Source organism: Apteryx mantelli, chromosome 1 (genome assembly GCF_036417845.1).
Source record: "Apteryx mantelli isolate bAptMan1 chromosome 1, bAptMan1.hap1, whole genome shotgun sequence".
Classification (NCBI taxonomy): Eukaryota; Metazoa; Chordata; class Aves; order Apterygiformes; family Apterygidae; genus Apteryx; species Apteryx mantelli.
The window spans coordinates 21,675,830-21,692,215 of record NC_089978.1 but is presented as its reverse complement, the minus strand read 5'-3'; the positions used below and the strand labels follow the sequence as shown (position 1 = coordinate 21,692,215).

The 16,386-nt window shown below is 38.7% G+C and overlaps 1 protein-coding gene across 8 annotated transcripts in view; it reads left to right on the top strand.

The window, feature by feature from the left end:
* The window catches only part of ZDHHC20 (zinc finger DHHC-type palmitoyltransferase 20), a 49,002-nt gene extending 34,299 nt beyond the window's left edge, over positions 1–14,703 (top strand). For 7 of the 8 annotated variants that reach the window (XM_067290340.1, XM_067290379.1, XM_013962164.2 and 4 more), the window contains 6 exons: positions 5,789–5,921; positions 7,536–7,662; positions 8,943–9,032; positions 10,090–10,205; positions 10,626–10,703; positions 12,914–14,703. In XM_067290340.1, coding sequence (XP_067146441.1) covers positions 5,789–5,921; positions 7,536–7,662; positions 8,943–9,032; positions 10,090–10,205; positions 10,626–10,663 — 504 coding nt within the window. In that variant the 3' untranslated portion in view covers positions 10,664–10,703; positions 12,914–14,703. The remainder of the gene's footprint in view (positions 1–5,788; positions 5,922–7,535; positions 7,663–8,942; positions 9,033–10,089; positions 10,206–10,625; positions 10,704–12,913) is intronic. The other variant, XM_067290349.1, reaches the window with a different exon arrangement.
* The last annotated feature ends 1,683 nt before the right edge of the window (positions 14,704–16,386 follow it).

Genomic DNA, 16,386 nt, shown 5'->3' with positions numbered 1-16,386 from the left:
TTAATTCTCTTAACCAAGAGCTACATTAACTAGCATGGGAAAAATCACTGTGAGTGGAAGGCTGTCCATCACATCTTTTAAAGTTAATAACAGCATATATTTCTTAGATGCTGGTTGCTCTCTGGATAGCTATGGAAAGTAGTAATTATCTATAGCTATAAAAATAATCATTATTGGACCAAAAAGATTTTGCCAGGTCAAGGTTAGAGAAGCTTCATCATGTATTCAGAATAGCTGTACTTTGAAACAGTTGTCATCAGATGGGTAAGGCAAATGGTGCAAAAAGTACGTTGTGTTTATATTCATCTAAGCCTAAGGTCTTCACCTAAGGTCTGATTTGCCAAAGTGCTGTGTCTCAGTCTCAGTTCTGTATAGCTGCCTGTCACTGGAGAGCAAAGAACTCAGTGGGAACTGAGCTTTCAGTATTGTGTGAGATGAAAGCTATAAATATATTTATCAGTCGTAATTGTGGCTTCACACATTTGCCAAATGAAATGGTCTGATTCTGCTGTTCAGTCTTGCTTGACTGTAAATGGTTAATTTTTTAATTTGTGATTGTGCCACTCCCAGACATCTGCCTGGCTGCTTTCCAGTGCTTTGTATGCAATTTCTAATGAAATTGTAGATGCGCTCCTACATATTTACCAGTCAGTGCTTGAGCAAAGAAAATGAATTTGCTTGTCACCTCACTTCATAAGTGTTACTGCAGTGAAAGTCCCCAGGACATCTGACCACAATGAACATTTAATACTACCAGCATTTACAGCAAGCCTATTCCAAAGCCCGTTGGACAAAATATTGAAGTGGACCCTTGAGCAGAGGAAGTAAACTTAAGAGGGTTTTTTTTAATGATTCAGTTGATTAAATGCTTCCTGCAAGAATGGGCTACTTCTGGAATATGACGCTATAAAATGTAGTTGTGTGCTTGCACTTGTTGCTTTCATTTCCCAATTACTTCCAAAACAGAATTTTGTAATGCCATGGTCTTACAATTCCAGTAGAACTCCCACTCACTTTACTTGTATTAAATCACTTGTTCCACACAGCTAATCGTAATAGCTATGATCTTATCAGCTAAAGTAGCTTTCCAGAAAGAGGTGGCAGCGCCATAGTTGTGTAGGCTTGCAAAATTTAGTATGACTGTAGTATGTAGAAGCTCTTCTAGGCAAGTGCTGTTGACTGCAGAATAGACTCCTCAAAGCTTCCCTTTACAACTGTATCAAGATTAGAGCAGTGTACTGCTGTTGCGTGCTGTCTGTAGACTGCTTTCATATACTGCTGATATTCAGTTTTCTGTTTGCTACAGCGTCAGACAGATAACTTTTCATTTTTTCTATTTGGGCTCTCTAGATTTCCCCTCCCCACAAAGCCTAACTCTCAGAAATGTTATAGTCTACCTTCAGAAGTTAGTGTTTCTTTTTTGCTTCCTCACAAATGTTTTCAGAGAAAATGTGCACCAAACTGCTGTAGATATACAGTGTTGGGATGGACAATGAACTGCTTTTTAGGGAGTATAGTTTTGATCACTTCAGAATCTGCAATAATGCGATTGTAAAGATGTACATGCTAACTACACAAACTAGCAATCCAGGGTTTTGCAATGTCGATAATACTTGTATATAGACACAACACACATGCAGATACTTGCAAACATTGTGAGAGATGCCCAGCTACCTCTTTTGTTGAAGGAAAACTTTGTGTATCCCACATGTACATGCAAGATTTTTACATTGCATCTTTCATGCTCTATGCAGAAGTGCTGAAGAAAGATGTTAATACCATTCATGCAATGACGGGGCAGCCGTGCTGGCTGCAGATGTTTACCACAGGCTTATACTCTGATGTGGGTGTTAAAATCCATTTTGTAGATCAGGGGAATGTGAATGACTCCTTTTTCTATTCTCATGACTCCTTTTCCTGTATTCATGAAAGTTTCATTTCTACCTAGGCAATTGTCAGAGATGAGGCGATAAAAGCTCAGTTTAACAAAATGTGTATGACAAAAACACCAGCACTGGCTAAATGCCCAGTCACGGAATCACAGTCCTTGATGCCTTGCTTACCTAGTGCACAGTAGTACTTTCCAGTGTATATTTGTATTGTTGGTATCCACTTGCATTCTTGCTATCTTCCCTCCCCCTTGAAACATGTATATTTTCCATTTTTTTCAGCACCTTTCAGTGTCCTCTAAATTGTTTTGGCAGTCCTGAGTATAGCTGACTCAAGGATGTGATATGTCTTCTGAGGCGGATGGCACAGGCTTCTGAAAAACTCAGGCTGTACTTCAAAAAAGCAATTCCAGGTCCTTAGCTACAAGTTGGTCCTTTAGTATAGAATACAGAAGAATGTGTGCCAGATGTTCTGAATTTTTTCTAGAATTAAGCTAGACCAAGCTACTAAAAGATGAGTAACAAGTCAAACTCTGACAGCAAGGTTTTCACGTTTGGCTTTCTTTTTTTCTTCTTCTTTAAGTGAGATGTTCAAATGACTCTGTGAAGGAGTTTGTAAAGAACCTTTCAGAACAGTGGCTGGCTTTTGTCTGTTGTGGGTGCTAAGCAGCCCAAATTCTGTTGTGCAAATCGCTTCCCTTTCTAAACTCTGGAGCTCTCTCACCAGCAAGCTCTGCATTCATGCAGCCACTGAGCACGAGGATCTGAAATAACTAACACCTGAGGTTTCACTCCCTTTACACATGCTGTGGCACATGGAGCTAGCAGTGCTGCTAGAACACAACTGTGAGTAAGGCTGTGATATGCACTCAAAATCTGCACCGTTCTCCAGGAAGGAATTCGCCTTTTTTCACTCGAGTTCCCCAACTGTCATTCAAGAACTTACAACCAGTGGCTGAAACTGCGTGGTCAGAAGTGGTAGATGCTCCCTGGAGATCATGCAAGTTAATCGCGCATGACCAATTCAAAAAATCTTTCTTTAGGTAACAGAGCTACCGTTATAGGAAGATACAACTGAAGTAACCTTATTTTCTGACCTAAAAGTTGATTATAGTATTAATGCAAATATGTAAGATACTACTAGAACACACAAATGTGTGCTTTTTGTATAATGATGATTTAAAATGGCCAAGGGAAACAGTTTTTACTTGTCTGGCATCTGCTTACATAAAGGCTAAGCTGTTATTTCTCTTTTGAGCTTCAAAGCCGGCTGGCCTGAGAATTCTTTATAGAGGACTATTTTGTTTGAATATGGAGCTCCAAAAGAGCCCTATAAAATTTTTAATGCTTTAGAAGTACTTTAGGTTCCCATTATATATGGTCTTTCTCTTTACAGTTATATAGTGAAATGCCTGAACCTGGAAGCTCTAATTCTTTTTGTTTTTGTGTACACTGCAAACTCTGGTGTTGCATTAGCAAGCCTGACTCTTTGGGTATATCTATGCCATCAAGAAGTTACAAAAATTATTCTGGAAATCATGTTTCCCAGGAAACTGCAGTGTGCTCTGAAGTAGGAAAAGTCACAGTAGTTTTAACAGGAAGGCCAGGAATAAGCAGCAGTTGGAGTATGCCCTTTGCTAGCCTTGATTTTAAGGAATCACAAAACACTTTATGTTCCTAGGGTGGGGAAGAGGGGCTGTTACAGAAATTGTCTAAATAAAACTATATTCAAAAAAAAAAAAAAGTAGTAGATGAGGAACTTGAACTTAGCTGTCAGTTCAGAGAGCTGGACTCTGCTATCGCTTGCTCTAGAATGACCTGAGGGAAGCCAACATTTTTGAAAATGCTGTTAATCTATGCCAGACTCCATGTTAAAAGCTCAGGCTCTCCCTAGGGTTTCTGCTCAGCTTAATAGCCATACATCTTGTCTGAAACAGATTTGTTAAGTGTTAGCATGTTAGCTAAGATGACTAATCTCACCATTTAAATATAAAGTGTAGAATTTAAAATCTAATTTAAACTAAGCTTTCCTTTTGGAGGTAGAGTTCCCTTTCTTCCTTTGTTTTCTTAAGTGCTGGTTTAATTTCAGGTATGAATATCCCATACACAAATCTCAATATTGAAGGATATTGGGAAGAAGAAAACAGTACTGGTATTTATGGGTTCTTTTTTTTTAACAAAGAAAATTAGGCAAAGAATGGGAATTTATTTTTTATGGTCTTGGCTGAAAGTGCCTCTAATGATAATAGATATGTTCTGAAGTCAGAATGATTTTGTAATTTATAAACCATTGCTCTATACCTCTGGAGTATTCTGGGTTTTTCCGAGTGGTTTATGTCGTACCCAGTATTCACATAAACCTTACTTATGATGGAAAAAAATGGCAAAGAATGTGTCTGATGCAGTCACGCTGCTCAAGCTGAGCAAACCACTTGAAAGTATGAACAGCAGTACTTGTATACAGCAATACTTTTATACATCAGTAGAAAATGTCATGCCTTAGAAGCTGGTAATATGCTCTCGTGTACTCTCACCTCCCTGTTCTTGGAGAATGGGACTGAGACTGCTGATGGGCCTTGGAACCCTGCACGCCCCAGAGCACCTCTGCACACCGACCATTTCGTTCTTGACAAACCCTGTGCTGTGTTCAAACACTTTGTCTTAACGTAGTATTAGTGTGTAATAAATTGTCTTTGTTTGCGCAAAGCTTTGCCGCAGGAAATCTGCAGAGAATTGTCCAAAGGTAAAATCCAATATTGATGTAATTATTTTAAAATTGTTCCTACTATAATTTTTCAAATCCAGTCATTCATGATAGCAGTTTGCAGCATAATTGAAAGGAAGGAGTCTTGTAATCTGTGTTCCCTATGTAACACAGGCCATGTAAGTAGCTATAGATAAAGCTGTGTACTTGATTTTAATCAAAATATATTTGAGATATCAGCCTCAGATAAGTGGGTGTATAGGATGACCTAATGGAAAAAGAAATGGCAATAATGCTAACTATAATGCTGAATAAAAATAGCCTCTCTACTTTCCTAATGCTGCTAAAGGTCAGCTACTTAAAAGTACAATGGTTTTGAGGATATGGAACTGGCATAGTCATTGTTACAAATTTCATTGGCCTCTTGAAAGTGCAACCCTAAAAATAGTTGCGTTGGGGGGTGAAACTGGCTATCAGATATGGGTGAGGAGGTTAGTTTTTATATGATGGTTGTACTGAAAACATTTTTCATATGGATCTTCTGGTGAATAACTTGCCTGGCCAGACGTGACAGATTTGTTCAGCTAGATACATGCTGGTTGTTGCCTGAAGTTGAGAGCTCCTCAAAAGGAAGATCAGTCCCAGGCAACTGGTCTTCTCTAGTGAAAGGTTCAGTCTTGGAAACACAATGTGACTGGGCCATTTCCCTTTTACTTTCCTTGCACCAGTTCAGAAGTAGGTTCAGTATTACTAATTTGCCAGTAAAGGGTTGGGATGTTTTTGTTGCTTTTTCTCCCCTGCAAAAACAGTGATTTCGGACATGTTTTCCCTGTGTCTCTCTGGCTGCGGCTGCACAGTCAACATTTTTTAGTAAGGGGATTTTTTTTCTTGCCTGCTTCTGGAAATTCAAAAACTAACCAGATTGGGAAATGAATTGTACACAGTGTTGTCAAACATATGAGCATGTGCACTCCTGTTACTCAATTCAGAAGGGGGAATTCATCAGCCCTAATTACTGTGAGGCACCAGTTTCACATAACGTGGAAGGGGAGCCCTGCTTGTGCTGTTTTTCATTGTGAAAAGTGAGAGGAAAGACCTGTAGCAGATTGGGTATGGAAGGAAATGTTTAGTCATAATACTGCATTGGTTGCTAAAAAGCATTAACGTGTTAATCTCTTTTGCTCTTTCTTCCCAGAATGAATTGCCAGATACCCATGCAAAGTTCCACGTACTTTTCCTTTTCTTTGTGGCAGCCATGTTCTTCATCAGCATACTGTCACTCTTCAGCTACCACTGCTGGCTAGTTGGCAAAAACAGATCAACCATAGGTCAGTTACCTGCCGTCTGCAACTGTTGCTTGTCCAGCAAATTGACAAGTCGCTGGGAATGTGAGGCCTACAGGATGTGCCATCACATTTGAGGAAAAAATTTAAATATTGTATAGTAAGGAACATTTTTGGTGAAGGTACTATGGATGAAACATCCTTGGTTGCAGGGCATGTGGGAGAATAAAACTTAGGTAGTGGGTTCTCTGCTAGAGCCAAGCGTGTAGATTGATGATGAATGTTGATTTCTTTTGTTTGTATTTTGAGATCCCTGAAGCACTGTGCATTTCTGTTGTGTTTTTATATAGTGTTAAGTATGTAACAATTACTGCTTGCCAGTTACTTTGTTATAATACTTATACTAGCTGAATGGCCCCAACCCGGATGGAGACTCTACTCTGTATAAATACATTTTGAAGCAGATCCCAAGGAGTATTCTTAAGTCTTGTAAAATAAGAACAGACCTTGCTATTAGAAAGTGACTTGTAAAAGCACTGCAGTAAAAATGGAATTGCTGATGCGCATTTGCTAAATATACAAGAGTAAGAGATGCCAATAATTCCTGTGCCTGTTCTAAAAGGCATTATGTTGACCAAGTAAGCAAGTTAAATGCATTAGTCAAAATATCTGAAGTTCTTGCTAAAACATTTTTGAACATGTTTTTGCATTTTTTTCCCACAATTTAAGAAGTCAAAATCTTACAGTTTTCAATGGAACTTAGTTTTCCATCCCCAAGAATAAATGGGTTAATTGAAAGTGAAATTATTTTCAGCCTGCCAGAATGTTTTGATGGGAAAAGGGAATTTTCTTGATTGCTTGATGGGAGGGTAGTGTGAATCTTTTTGTTTTGACGTCTCTGCAGCTAGGGAATATTCACAGCCCCTCTTCTAGCTTTGAAGGAATTTTAATGTGTTCCCTGCCCAAAAGTCAGTGCAACATAACTGGGTACTTTATTTCCTTTTTTTGATCATGACTGTGAAAAGACAAGCCATTTGTCTGGGGAGAGCTATGAATCTCCTCAGTTCTTGGCCAAGGGTGTATAACCAGACTGACTAGAAAAATACTACATTAACTGTTTGGGTGGTTTGCTATAGTTGATGGTGTGTCCGTGTTTCTAACATAATAGATCTCATCTTTCTCTGATACCACGGGATGCTCTTAATTCAACTTCAGACCTTGGCAGAAGTGGAAAAAGCTATCCTGTATGGGCTTTGGTACGATAATGCCCTATGGTAAATTGCTTATTTGTGCAGAGGAGTGGTTCTTCTGCTCAAGAACATGTACAGGCCAAAGAAAGAGCTAGCCACTAATGGAGATGGGATGTGGTATCTTTGGCATGCTCATGCTACTTAGCTCTGTCTGAAACGTTATGTTAAATGTAAAGGGAAAAAGATAACCATTCCTCCTGTGTGAACTTTTTTACCTTTCATTGTTTTGTTGTTGACACTGTGGGTTTTTTATGCTAATTACTCCAGGTGACTGTTACAATTTTTCCATAATAGACATCCAGGTGACTCCAGTTTACCAGATACTGTTTTCACAATAGAAAAGTTTGAATCTGTTTATTCCTCTTTCCCCACCCTCATCCCTTTAGAAATGTTGCTCTTTCTTTTACAGAAACATTCCGTGCACCCACATTTCGCAATGGCCCTGATAAAAATGGCTTTTCTCTTGGATGCAGCAAAAATCTGAGGGAGGTTTTTGGAGATGAAAAGAAGTATTGGCTACTCCCTATTTTTACCAGGTATTCAATCTGAATGGGAATAAATTGGGGAATAAATTGGTTCCATGACTCTTACCTCACTTCTGTTTCTCCCAAAAATGAAGCACAACTGAAGAGCCTACTTGTAAATCCTGCACACTGAAGATTGGTGTGGGAATTCTGGAGGAGACAACTGAGCAAATTCTGTACAGGGTTTTCATTCAAAGGCAAGGGCCTCGTTGACAGGGGCCTTTTAAATATGGAATTTTGGAAACCTTTGAGAAGTATGTTTTGAAGATTGTATATGTTTTGTTGGTAGTATTAATATCCAATTATAGAGCAGAAATCAGCAACAGAGAGGAGACCCAAATACTTGAGCTTCACCTGCATTGAAAAGGACAACAGTCTAAAAACACCCTCTCCTGCCCCAACAAACTTGACAGCTTTCCCTTTGCTGTGGATGACAGTTTTTTTATTGAAAGCCTTAAAGTGTGTGTAAATAAGTAGCAGTACAAAAAGGGTTTCTGATATGGTGGAAAATACTACTTTTAAAATTCCTCAGCTCAGTGAATTTTAAAACCCCTCAGTGTTAGGGGTGTTGCAGACTATCGTCACAGAAGCTTGATGAAGCAAGACTGAGCTGCTGCCCACTCCCACCACTCCAAAATGTTAGCAGAACAAAGTAGGTGCCATGTTTCAACACTGCTTTGTGGGGTTTGTGTACCAGCTTAAAATGCTGGTGAACCATTTTGCTAAACTGAGGTCTGGTAGTAAACAGCAGAGGTAATAGCATCTTAGGTTGCCTCAGCCATTTGCTCAGCTAACATGAGTCTTCATGTGATTAAAAAAAGTGGAAGCTGTACTGGAGATGGATCAATCTGCTTCCCCAAAGTATTTTAGCTTGATTAGACTTGCTTTAAAAGAAGGCTTAACTAAACTCAAATGATGCCTGATCACCAGAATATTATTTATGCTACAGCTTCCAGACGTATAAATACCAGATCATCTGACTACCTGTGCCCGGTGGTTTGGGGGAAGACTAGGGCTACAATCTAGAGAATCACTGTGTTGCTTCTGAAACATGTAGGCTAGCCCTGTGCTCCGTAGCCCATATTGAGTGACAGGGTAGGAATTACTTGCACTCCAAAATCTAATTAGCTGATCATGAGGCTTAGTGGTAGGACTACCTTGCTCAAGTCTGGGGTTCGGTGCTGCACTCAGTAATTGCTTTGGACCTGTAGCATTTGCCATTTGCATGGGTACTTGATCAGTTCATTTAAGTCAACAACAAACGGTGATTTAAATCTTTGTTTCTGGTTTAGTTTGGGCGATGGGTGTAATTTTCCAACTCGTTTGGTGATTATGGATCCAGAGCAGCTTACTGTCTCAAGCCAAAATGAGCCTGCCAAAAGGTAACTAGAGCATTTAAAATGTTAGTTTTGTATTGCTTTGTATTTCATCCAGAGAAGATCTTGTTTCAGAATTATTTTTGTAATTCTTTGTACTTCTTGTCAGGTTCAGAATGAGTTTGTAAGCCTTCAGAGAAGGATGGGGTGAATCAATACTAATTAACTCAATGTTGTCTTGATGCAGAAAGGCTGTTTCTTGTTTTTGACCTAAAACTGAAGCTATGGCTCTAAGAAAACAGAGTAATACAGAAAATAAAGAGCTTGCTGGCATATCTTTGTCTTTGGACTTAGAGTTGGTTGCTTTTTCCAGAGAGAAAAATAAAAACATAAAAGCTCTAGCGAACAGTGAATAATGATTCATGAAAAAAATATTTATTTTAAAATAAGGAAAAAGGAAGGTATATGTTATTTGCATTTAGCCTCCTCCAGCCTGCTTAAAAAGGGATACTGAGACATAGTTTCCAAGAGAGGCTGATCTACTGTTGATTCTGCTGGTTTTCAGCACTGGAAATGTTTCAGCTCATTACTTTATATCCTCTCAAATTTGCATGGTTTGTATCTTCAGTGTATTTTCTTGCTTCAGATTCAAAGACATAGTAGTATGTAAAACTTTTGAGGATGTTTACACAGCCATTTTAGAAGCCTTCTGTTTAGTTTGGTGAATTTATAGATGAAGGTCTTTGTCAACAACAAGGACACCTGGGTTATCGGGTGTTATGGGGTTTAAAGACAAGACTGAGATGTTGCTTCAACTGCAGTATAACCTGTAGAATTTACACAAGAGCAGGACTCTACAAATTGCAGAATATTCTTTTGCATTAGAAAGATGTTCAGGAGAATGGCCTAGCTTTTACGGATGGGATAAGATAGCATTAGGTCCTCATTTCCAGATAGTTCTGGTTGGGCTTCTTTTTTAACTATGTGGCAGTAGCATTCTCAGTATACCATTTTTTGTCTATCAGTCTATTAGAACTATAAGTGACATATGTCACTTAAGGGCTTAGACTGTTCATTGGTTACTGCTATTACAAAATTCCTGTTGACTTTGCTTACTTTTCAGCTCTGTATCCAGCCAGCCCTTTCCTACTCGACCACTCAGTGAATCACAGAATCGATTGCTATCCAGTGACTGTCAGTGGGTAGAAAGTGGCTCTGAAGAGGAAAATGTTAAATCAGGTAGCCTGCATTTCTCCTGGGTTTTTTTGTTTTGTTTCGTTTTGTTTTTAATTAAGCCTCAAAAATCCTTTGGAATTGATTGAAGTCTGGTAGAAGAGAATTTGTTAAACAGAGTCAGGTCAGCACCTTTATACATTAAGGCTGACTTGCGTGTCATGATCTGATCTAAACTGGTTATTACACTAAGGTAATGAATAGATAATTCTGGCTTTCTCGCTTCCTGTTCTGAGATATTTTAGATTTTTACATGTCGGATTAGGGGGAGGAAAATATTTCTCTAAAGTAGGCACAGCACTGCTGTTATGTTTAGGCACAAACTACCTAATGTAGTTTCTGTCTGAAGTCACTAAGTCACATCATCTTTACTATTTGTTGTGCAAATCTGCAGAAACACATAATTGAGCTTCTCTCACATTTTAGGTACAAAAAAGCATATTATAGTTTCATTGGAAAGCTGATCTCAGTTTATTACTAACCAAGCATCTCAATGAGAAACAGGTAAGACCAAATAATTGATCACTATTTCTATATATATATGAGTAAACTAAAGCAGACACCTTGAGTCTGTCACAAGTCACAAGTCATGGAATGCAGAGAAGTCCTCTAATGCTCAGTGGATGAGTAATAAAAAAATCTTAAGTTACAAAATGGCTATCCAGGAAGACAAGAATAAGAGTAAAGCTGTAGTGCAGGAAACCTGGGCTGGCTTGGCCTGAGATGAGTCAGTCTAATCCAGTCATTAGACTGGAGTGGGTAATGCTGTATTTGTTACCTGACCAGTGAAAAGATTGTAATCTGCTAAATAGGAAATTCCAGATGAAGCCTTGATACTCTTTCAAAGAACAGCTCCTTAACCATATTTTTTCATGAACATATATTGATTTGCCATGCTCTCGTCTTATACGTTAAGAAAAATGTGTGTGCGTGAGGAAAGAGAGGTCAATAAGTAAATTCCGTGAGCACTGTCTGCATACAGACTGCTTCGTCACACCTGGATTTGACAGTGATCTTCTTTATGTAAGAGCTTCTGTGCACAGTCTCCCTACTTGGCATTTAGGGAATTCAGTGAGTGCATATATGAAAACTTCCCTTGGTGTACTTCTGGTGACTAAATTAGACTACTCTTACGTTAACTTCACAGTGTGGTGAGCTTATGAACCTCCATTAATTTTTACTTTCTGCAAGAGCAACAAATCTCACTTGGATAACTATCTACCATAATTGCAGTGTGCTGAGTCTTTTCCCACTTTTCTTCTTTTCTTTTTTGTCCTTTTTTGACTTTTTTTTTTTTTTTTTTACTTTTAAAGACAAGATAGAAGGCCCATATGAGGAAATGCATTTTTGTGACCCCTAAGGAAAGTGCAGCAAAAACTGGGAGACAGAGGCATCGTGCAAGGAAGTGCCATTTTCTTTGGGAAGAAAACACAATATTTGAGTGTGGGGAGCTGAGTCATTTTAGGATCATTTGTCTATCCTAAATATTTTAAAATAAGCCTATTGGCGTAGAGTCATTGTCAAAAAAAAAAAAGTCTGTCTCAAAGGTCTTTGCGGAGGATGGTATGATGTTTGGAATGATGTTGGTCATACGGATCAGTGTAAACTCTAACAAAACCAAAATTAGACTAGTTAGTGGTACTTCTACAAAACCTACTCAACCATGAGTAAATGGTTAACATGAATAAAAAAGATGTTTTCCCTCCCCCCTCCTTTTTTAACACCTTATATAAATGTATAAATGAGTGTCCGAGCAAGGGATTTCTCTCAGCCACTAGCTATCTAAAAACTGATCTGATCTAAAGAGGTTGCTAAGGCTTTTCCACTCTTCACAGAAAGAAATAAATAACTTCTGAGACCAGTTCATCCCAGCAGTCTTTGACAGGGTTATTATTGAATGGGCTTAATTCTCCTTTCCACTGACCTAGAGAGGGCATAAGAGACTGGCTTAGACTATTAACTGGTAGTCGTTTGAGATGGATTTCCTTTCTCTTCTCCCTCTCTTCCTGAAGTCAGACCAAATTTAAGAAGGCAAGATTGTGTGCTATGTGTAGAACTTTCCCAAACTGCTGTAGTTTTAAGAGCTGTATAATTAAATGATACATAATTGAACCCAATGCAGAAGCTTTTCATATGCTTTATGTAAAATAACAGTGTAACTCCATAGCATGAAGTTTTAGCTGTTTTAAATTCAGATGGATTTGATCCCAGTTTCTTTAGGCTTGGGTCATTAATTCCAGTCCCCCTGCAACTGCAAGCAACCATGCAAAAGACAGGAGATCCAAAACATCTGTTCCATGCACTTTCCAATACCCTTTAACAGACTGATAGATGTATTTTTCAATTTTATACCTATAACATGCAGCAGGAGCAATCAAAGTTATCGCTGACATAAATCTGGCAATTCAATCCAAAATGAATGAGCAGTTCTTGCCAATCTGGGATCCAAGAGATTTTAGTCACAAGCCAGTAGTAATGGACGGACATTCTTGGTGCAGATAATCTTCTAAAGCATTAGAAAAGGTTAAAAAAAAAAAAACACCTCCTAGAAGGCTAATAGTTATGTATTGAAGTTAGTTTAACTGCTGTCCTGAATCAGAAGTCTTTAAGTTACGTATGTTTTGTTAACTAGGTACATTCTTATAATGCAATATGATCTGTTTTTTCAAAGCTAATGGTGCAGTTCCACTGATTACCTTATTTTGTTTCATTAGGTTTGTGCAACACATTTTGTGCTTGAATATTACTTAATTTTGTTTGGAAGAAGTTGCTCAGTAAAAAATGGAACATGAACATCTTAGGAAGATACAAGAAATTCAAGTTTCTGCACAGTATAATGGATTCTTGTCAGCACTACTGCAGAGCAGGGAAGTAAGACAGATGCCTTAAGATTCTTAATGTGCATTTATGCACACTGAGTTACATACTGCTACCAAAGGGCCAAATCCTGAAGTGCCCTGCTTGGATGCACAAGGTCCAGAGGGGGAACTATGCATTTCTGTTATGCAGCAGTGGTAGGGGTAGGTAGATCTGCAGAGACCCCTACCTCCCCACAGGCAAACTTCACACCTTATGCGCTGCAGAGGTCACTTCCGTAGCACATCTCCTGGGTACAGAAAGGAAAAAAAAGAAAAAAAAAAGGAAAAAACAACATAAAGCATGGCTGGTGAGTCTGAAGTGCAAAAATGCAACTATATGTAGCTCAAACACCAGGTGATGAGAAAGGGGCTGGATAATGTGATCCCCCCTCTTCCTATTAAGCAGCCTACCCCATGATCAGCTCTGTACGTCTTTTGGGATTGAGGATTCCTTATACTAGCCATGCTTTGGAGCAGTGCAGTGCCAACAAAGGAAAAGCTTTTTACTTGGGTGTTGCTTTTTTGCTTCAGAATTGAGCCCCCTCGTCATTTTAACTTGATTTATTTAACCGTATCAAGAATATAACTCAAAGAAGTGAACTTTATTTTACTTGAAAAAGCATGGATTGTTACTCTCCAGCAATTGCCTATCATCATGCAAAAAAAATGCCAGTCCAAAAAGGAATTAACAAACTATTACATTTTCTGTTAATGTGTGCTGTGTTCTGTATGAGGCAGTAAGAAAACAGCAAAGTACCCCTGAGAAAAATCTTATTGCAGTTGTGTGTTGTTAGAGAATGGAACTGGAAGAGTACTGCTTTTTATATGGGACTCTTGATGGCTTATAAATACTGTTTTATACTTTTGTTTTATCTTTTTAATAAAGGCACATGTTTTTATTGGTTCTAAATTACCATTTAAACATATTTCAAGTACTTATGAGAAAATTAGTGTTGGATCATACATCTGTGTTAACACACTGAAACTTTGTATGCTTTAGTCTGCCACTGTCCATTCTAAGTGACACTGACTGAAATTGCTAAAGATGAGTGCTCTGTGCAGTGACATACCTTGTTCACAAAAGGCAAAATATGTGTTTCCTGTGTGAGGAATAAAGTCCATCCTAAACTCAAGACCTACAGCAAACAACATTTTTCTTTCCTACTCCTCTGTAGAGAAGACTGCTAAATTATCTTTGGGTGGTATTGGCATTTTGCACCTAGCAGAAGTGAAAAATACTATATTCTTATCTGTAGCTTTTCTGCTGTTTAGCAGGTACTGATCACAAACATGAGTCCTTTTGATGCAAACTGAAGGTAATAGCTGAGTTGGTGATCAGGACAAAAGAACCTATTTGGTTTCTCTCCCAGACTGATTGCTACTTAAGTGCAATATGTTTAGGGTGGAGATACGAAGGTAACAAGTATACTGTAAGGTATGAAACAAGTATTTTGTCTTTGGGAGGCATAAATTGACTGTTTCTTAAATAATATTCTTTTAGTACAAAAATACTTTGAGAAAGGGGACTATATGAACTTATAAGCATGTTTTGGTCACCCTGGAATATTCCTGAGACAGAATTAATGGTTCAAACTTGCATGTTTTATAAAAGTTGCAAAATGTCTCATTAAACGTTATACTAGAAATTTTGCATTTGCTGATTTTAAAACTTACAAAAAACATTTGCTACACAGTATCTGAAAGCTTTAGCTTTTTCCTGTCCAATGTCAAATGAATGTGCTTACGTGAAAACAAGCTGTGAGCAATACTGATGTGTTGAGAGAGAGAGAATGCATCAGCCAAATATCGTGGATGAAGAGAGGGGAGACAGAAGATTTCAAGTTCGGATTGCCCTGCTACCTACCAGAATTCACACTGTCAAACACTGGTGGAATTGTAATGGGGGGCGGGTCTGAACAGCATCTGTCTTTCATTGCATCACTGCCATTACAGCCAAGATAACAAATACATGCAGAGTTGTCTTCTAGCAGAACTAGAAGGAGAATCCATGTCTCTAACATGGTAAATCTTACTGATTCAGCAATACAGCCTGTGCTGCTTTGTTTGTTTGTTTGTTTGTTTGTTCTCTGGCCTGAAGTGCTCGATATACCAATATGAATACATACCTACTGCAGGCTAGCGTCAGTATAGCATGGTTGGTTTCTCAAGTGAGTAAAGTTGAACTGCAGGAAACACTGCACATAAACAGACTGGGCTAAATCCGTGTGCGTTCTCTAGCAAGCTGCGATCTTCTGAAACCAGTTCTTTGAGTATCTGATGGCCCTTTTTTGTGGCTTTTCTTTAAGAGCTGATGTTTCTGACATCTTTATGTGGATCACTAATACCATATTTTATCCCAGATTTTTCTCATATGTCAGATAAGAACAGTAGGAGAGCAGTCTGCTTGGGATACTGTTGAGGCAGGAGCTGCTGTTGGTGTAAAAGCAGGTATTATGGAAAGGTCACTGACAAATATGAAACATAATGATTCAAATGTGACCCTTCCAAATTCACACACACACACACACACACACACACCCCTGTTTTAGAGAACTGATGAGAAACCCTGGTTTGATATGGTGAAACACCATGACACTGAATTAAATTCTCTAAGGGAATTGTATTAGTGAACTCTGTCTAAGGGTCCACCAGTGCGTGGGATGGTGGCCTTACAAGCCCTGGCTGCAGAGGAGGCATTACATCTAAGGCAGGACAACGTCTTCAGTTTTGTCACTTTTAGAGTACTTGTCCTGACAGCTCCCTAGCAGTAAGCAAGGGTGTTCTGTGCTGTGTCAAAGAGTATGATAGGCAAAAGGAGGGAGCAAGCCAAGAGTGAAAAATAACCTTGATGAGGACAAAAAGCATTTTGGGTGTTGAGTTGCAAGCAGACTGTTCCCAGTCATTGCTAGCAGGGGCAGAGGGTCTGTAGGAGTATACCAGTAAGTAGGTCCCTTCAGCCCAGGCCTGTGCACGGAATGGCTCAAACTTCCTGTTAGTGCAGTGAGAAGAGCAGACCTACCTGTTCAGGGAGCAGAGAAGGGCAGGGAGATCCGTCCACAGAAAATGACTGTTACAGCATGCTGGGTCATGTATATTTTGATTTTGTGCTTGCTCTAACCTGCTCTGTATCAGCAAGTATTGAAAATACTGTGATTGTCACTAAGAAATAACAGCTCTTAAGCTTTCAGATCCCTCAAAATAATTGCTATTGCAAGCCAGAAATAATATTGTAGTTACTTTAGTTATTGTAGGGTAGTTGACATTGGCTGCAATCACAAATTGTGCTTTAGTATTTCTTACTGATTTTTTTCTTTAAAAAATAAATATCC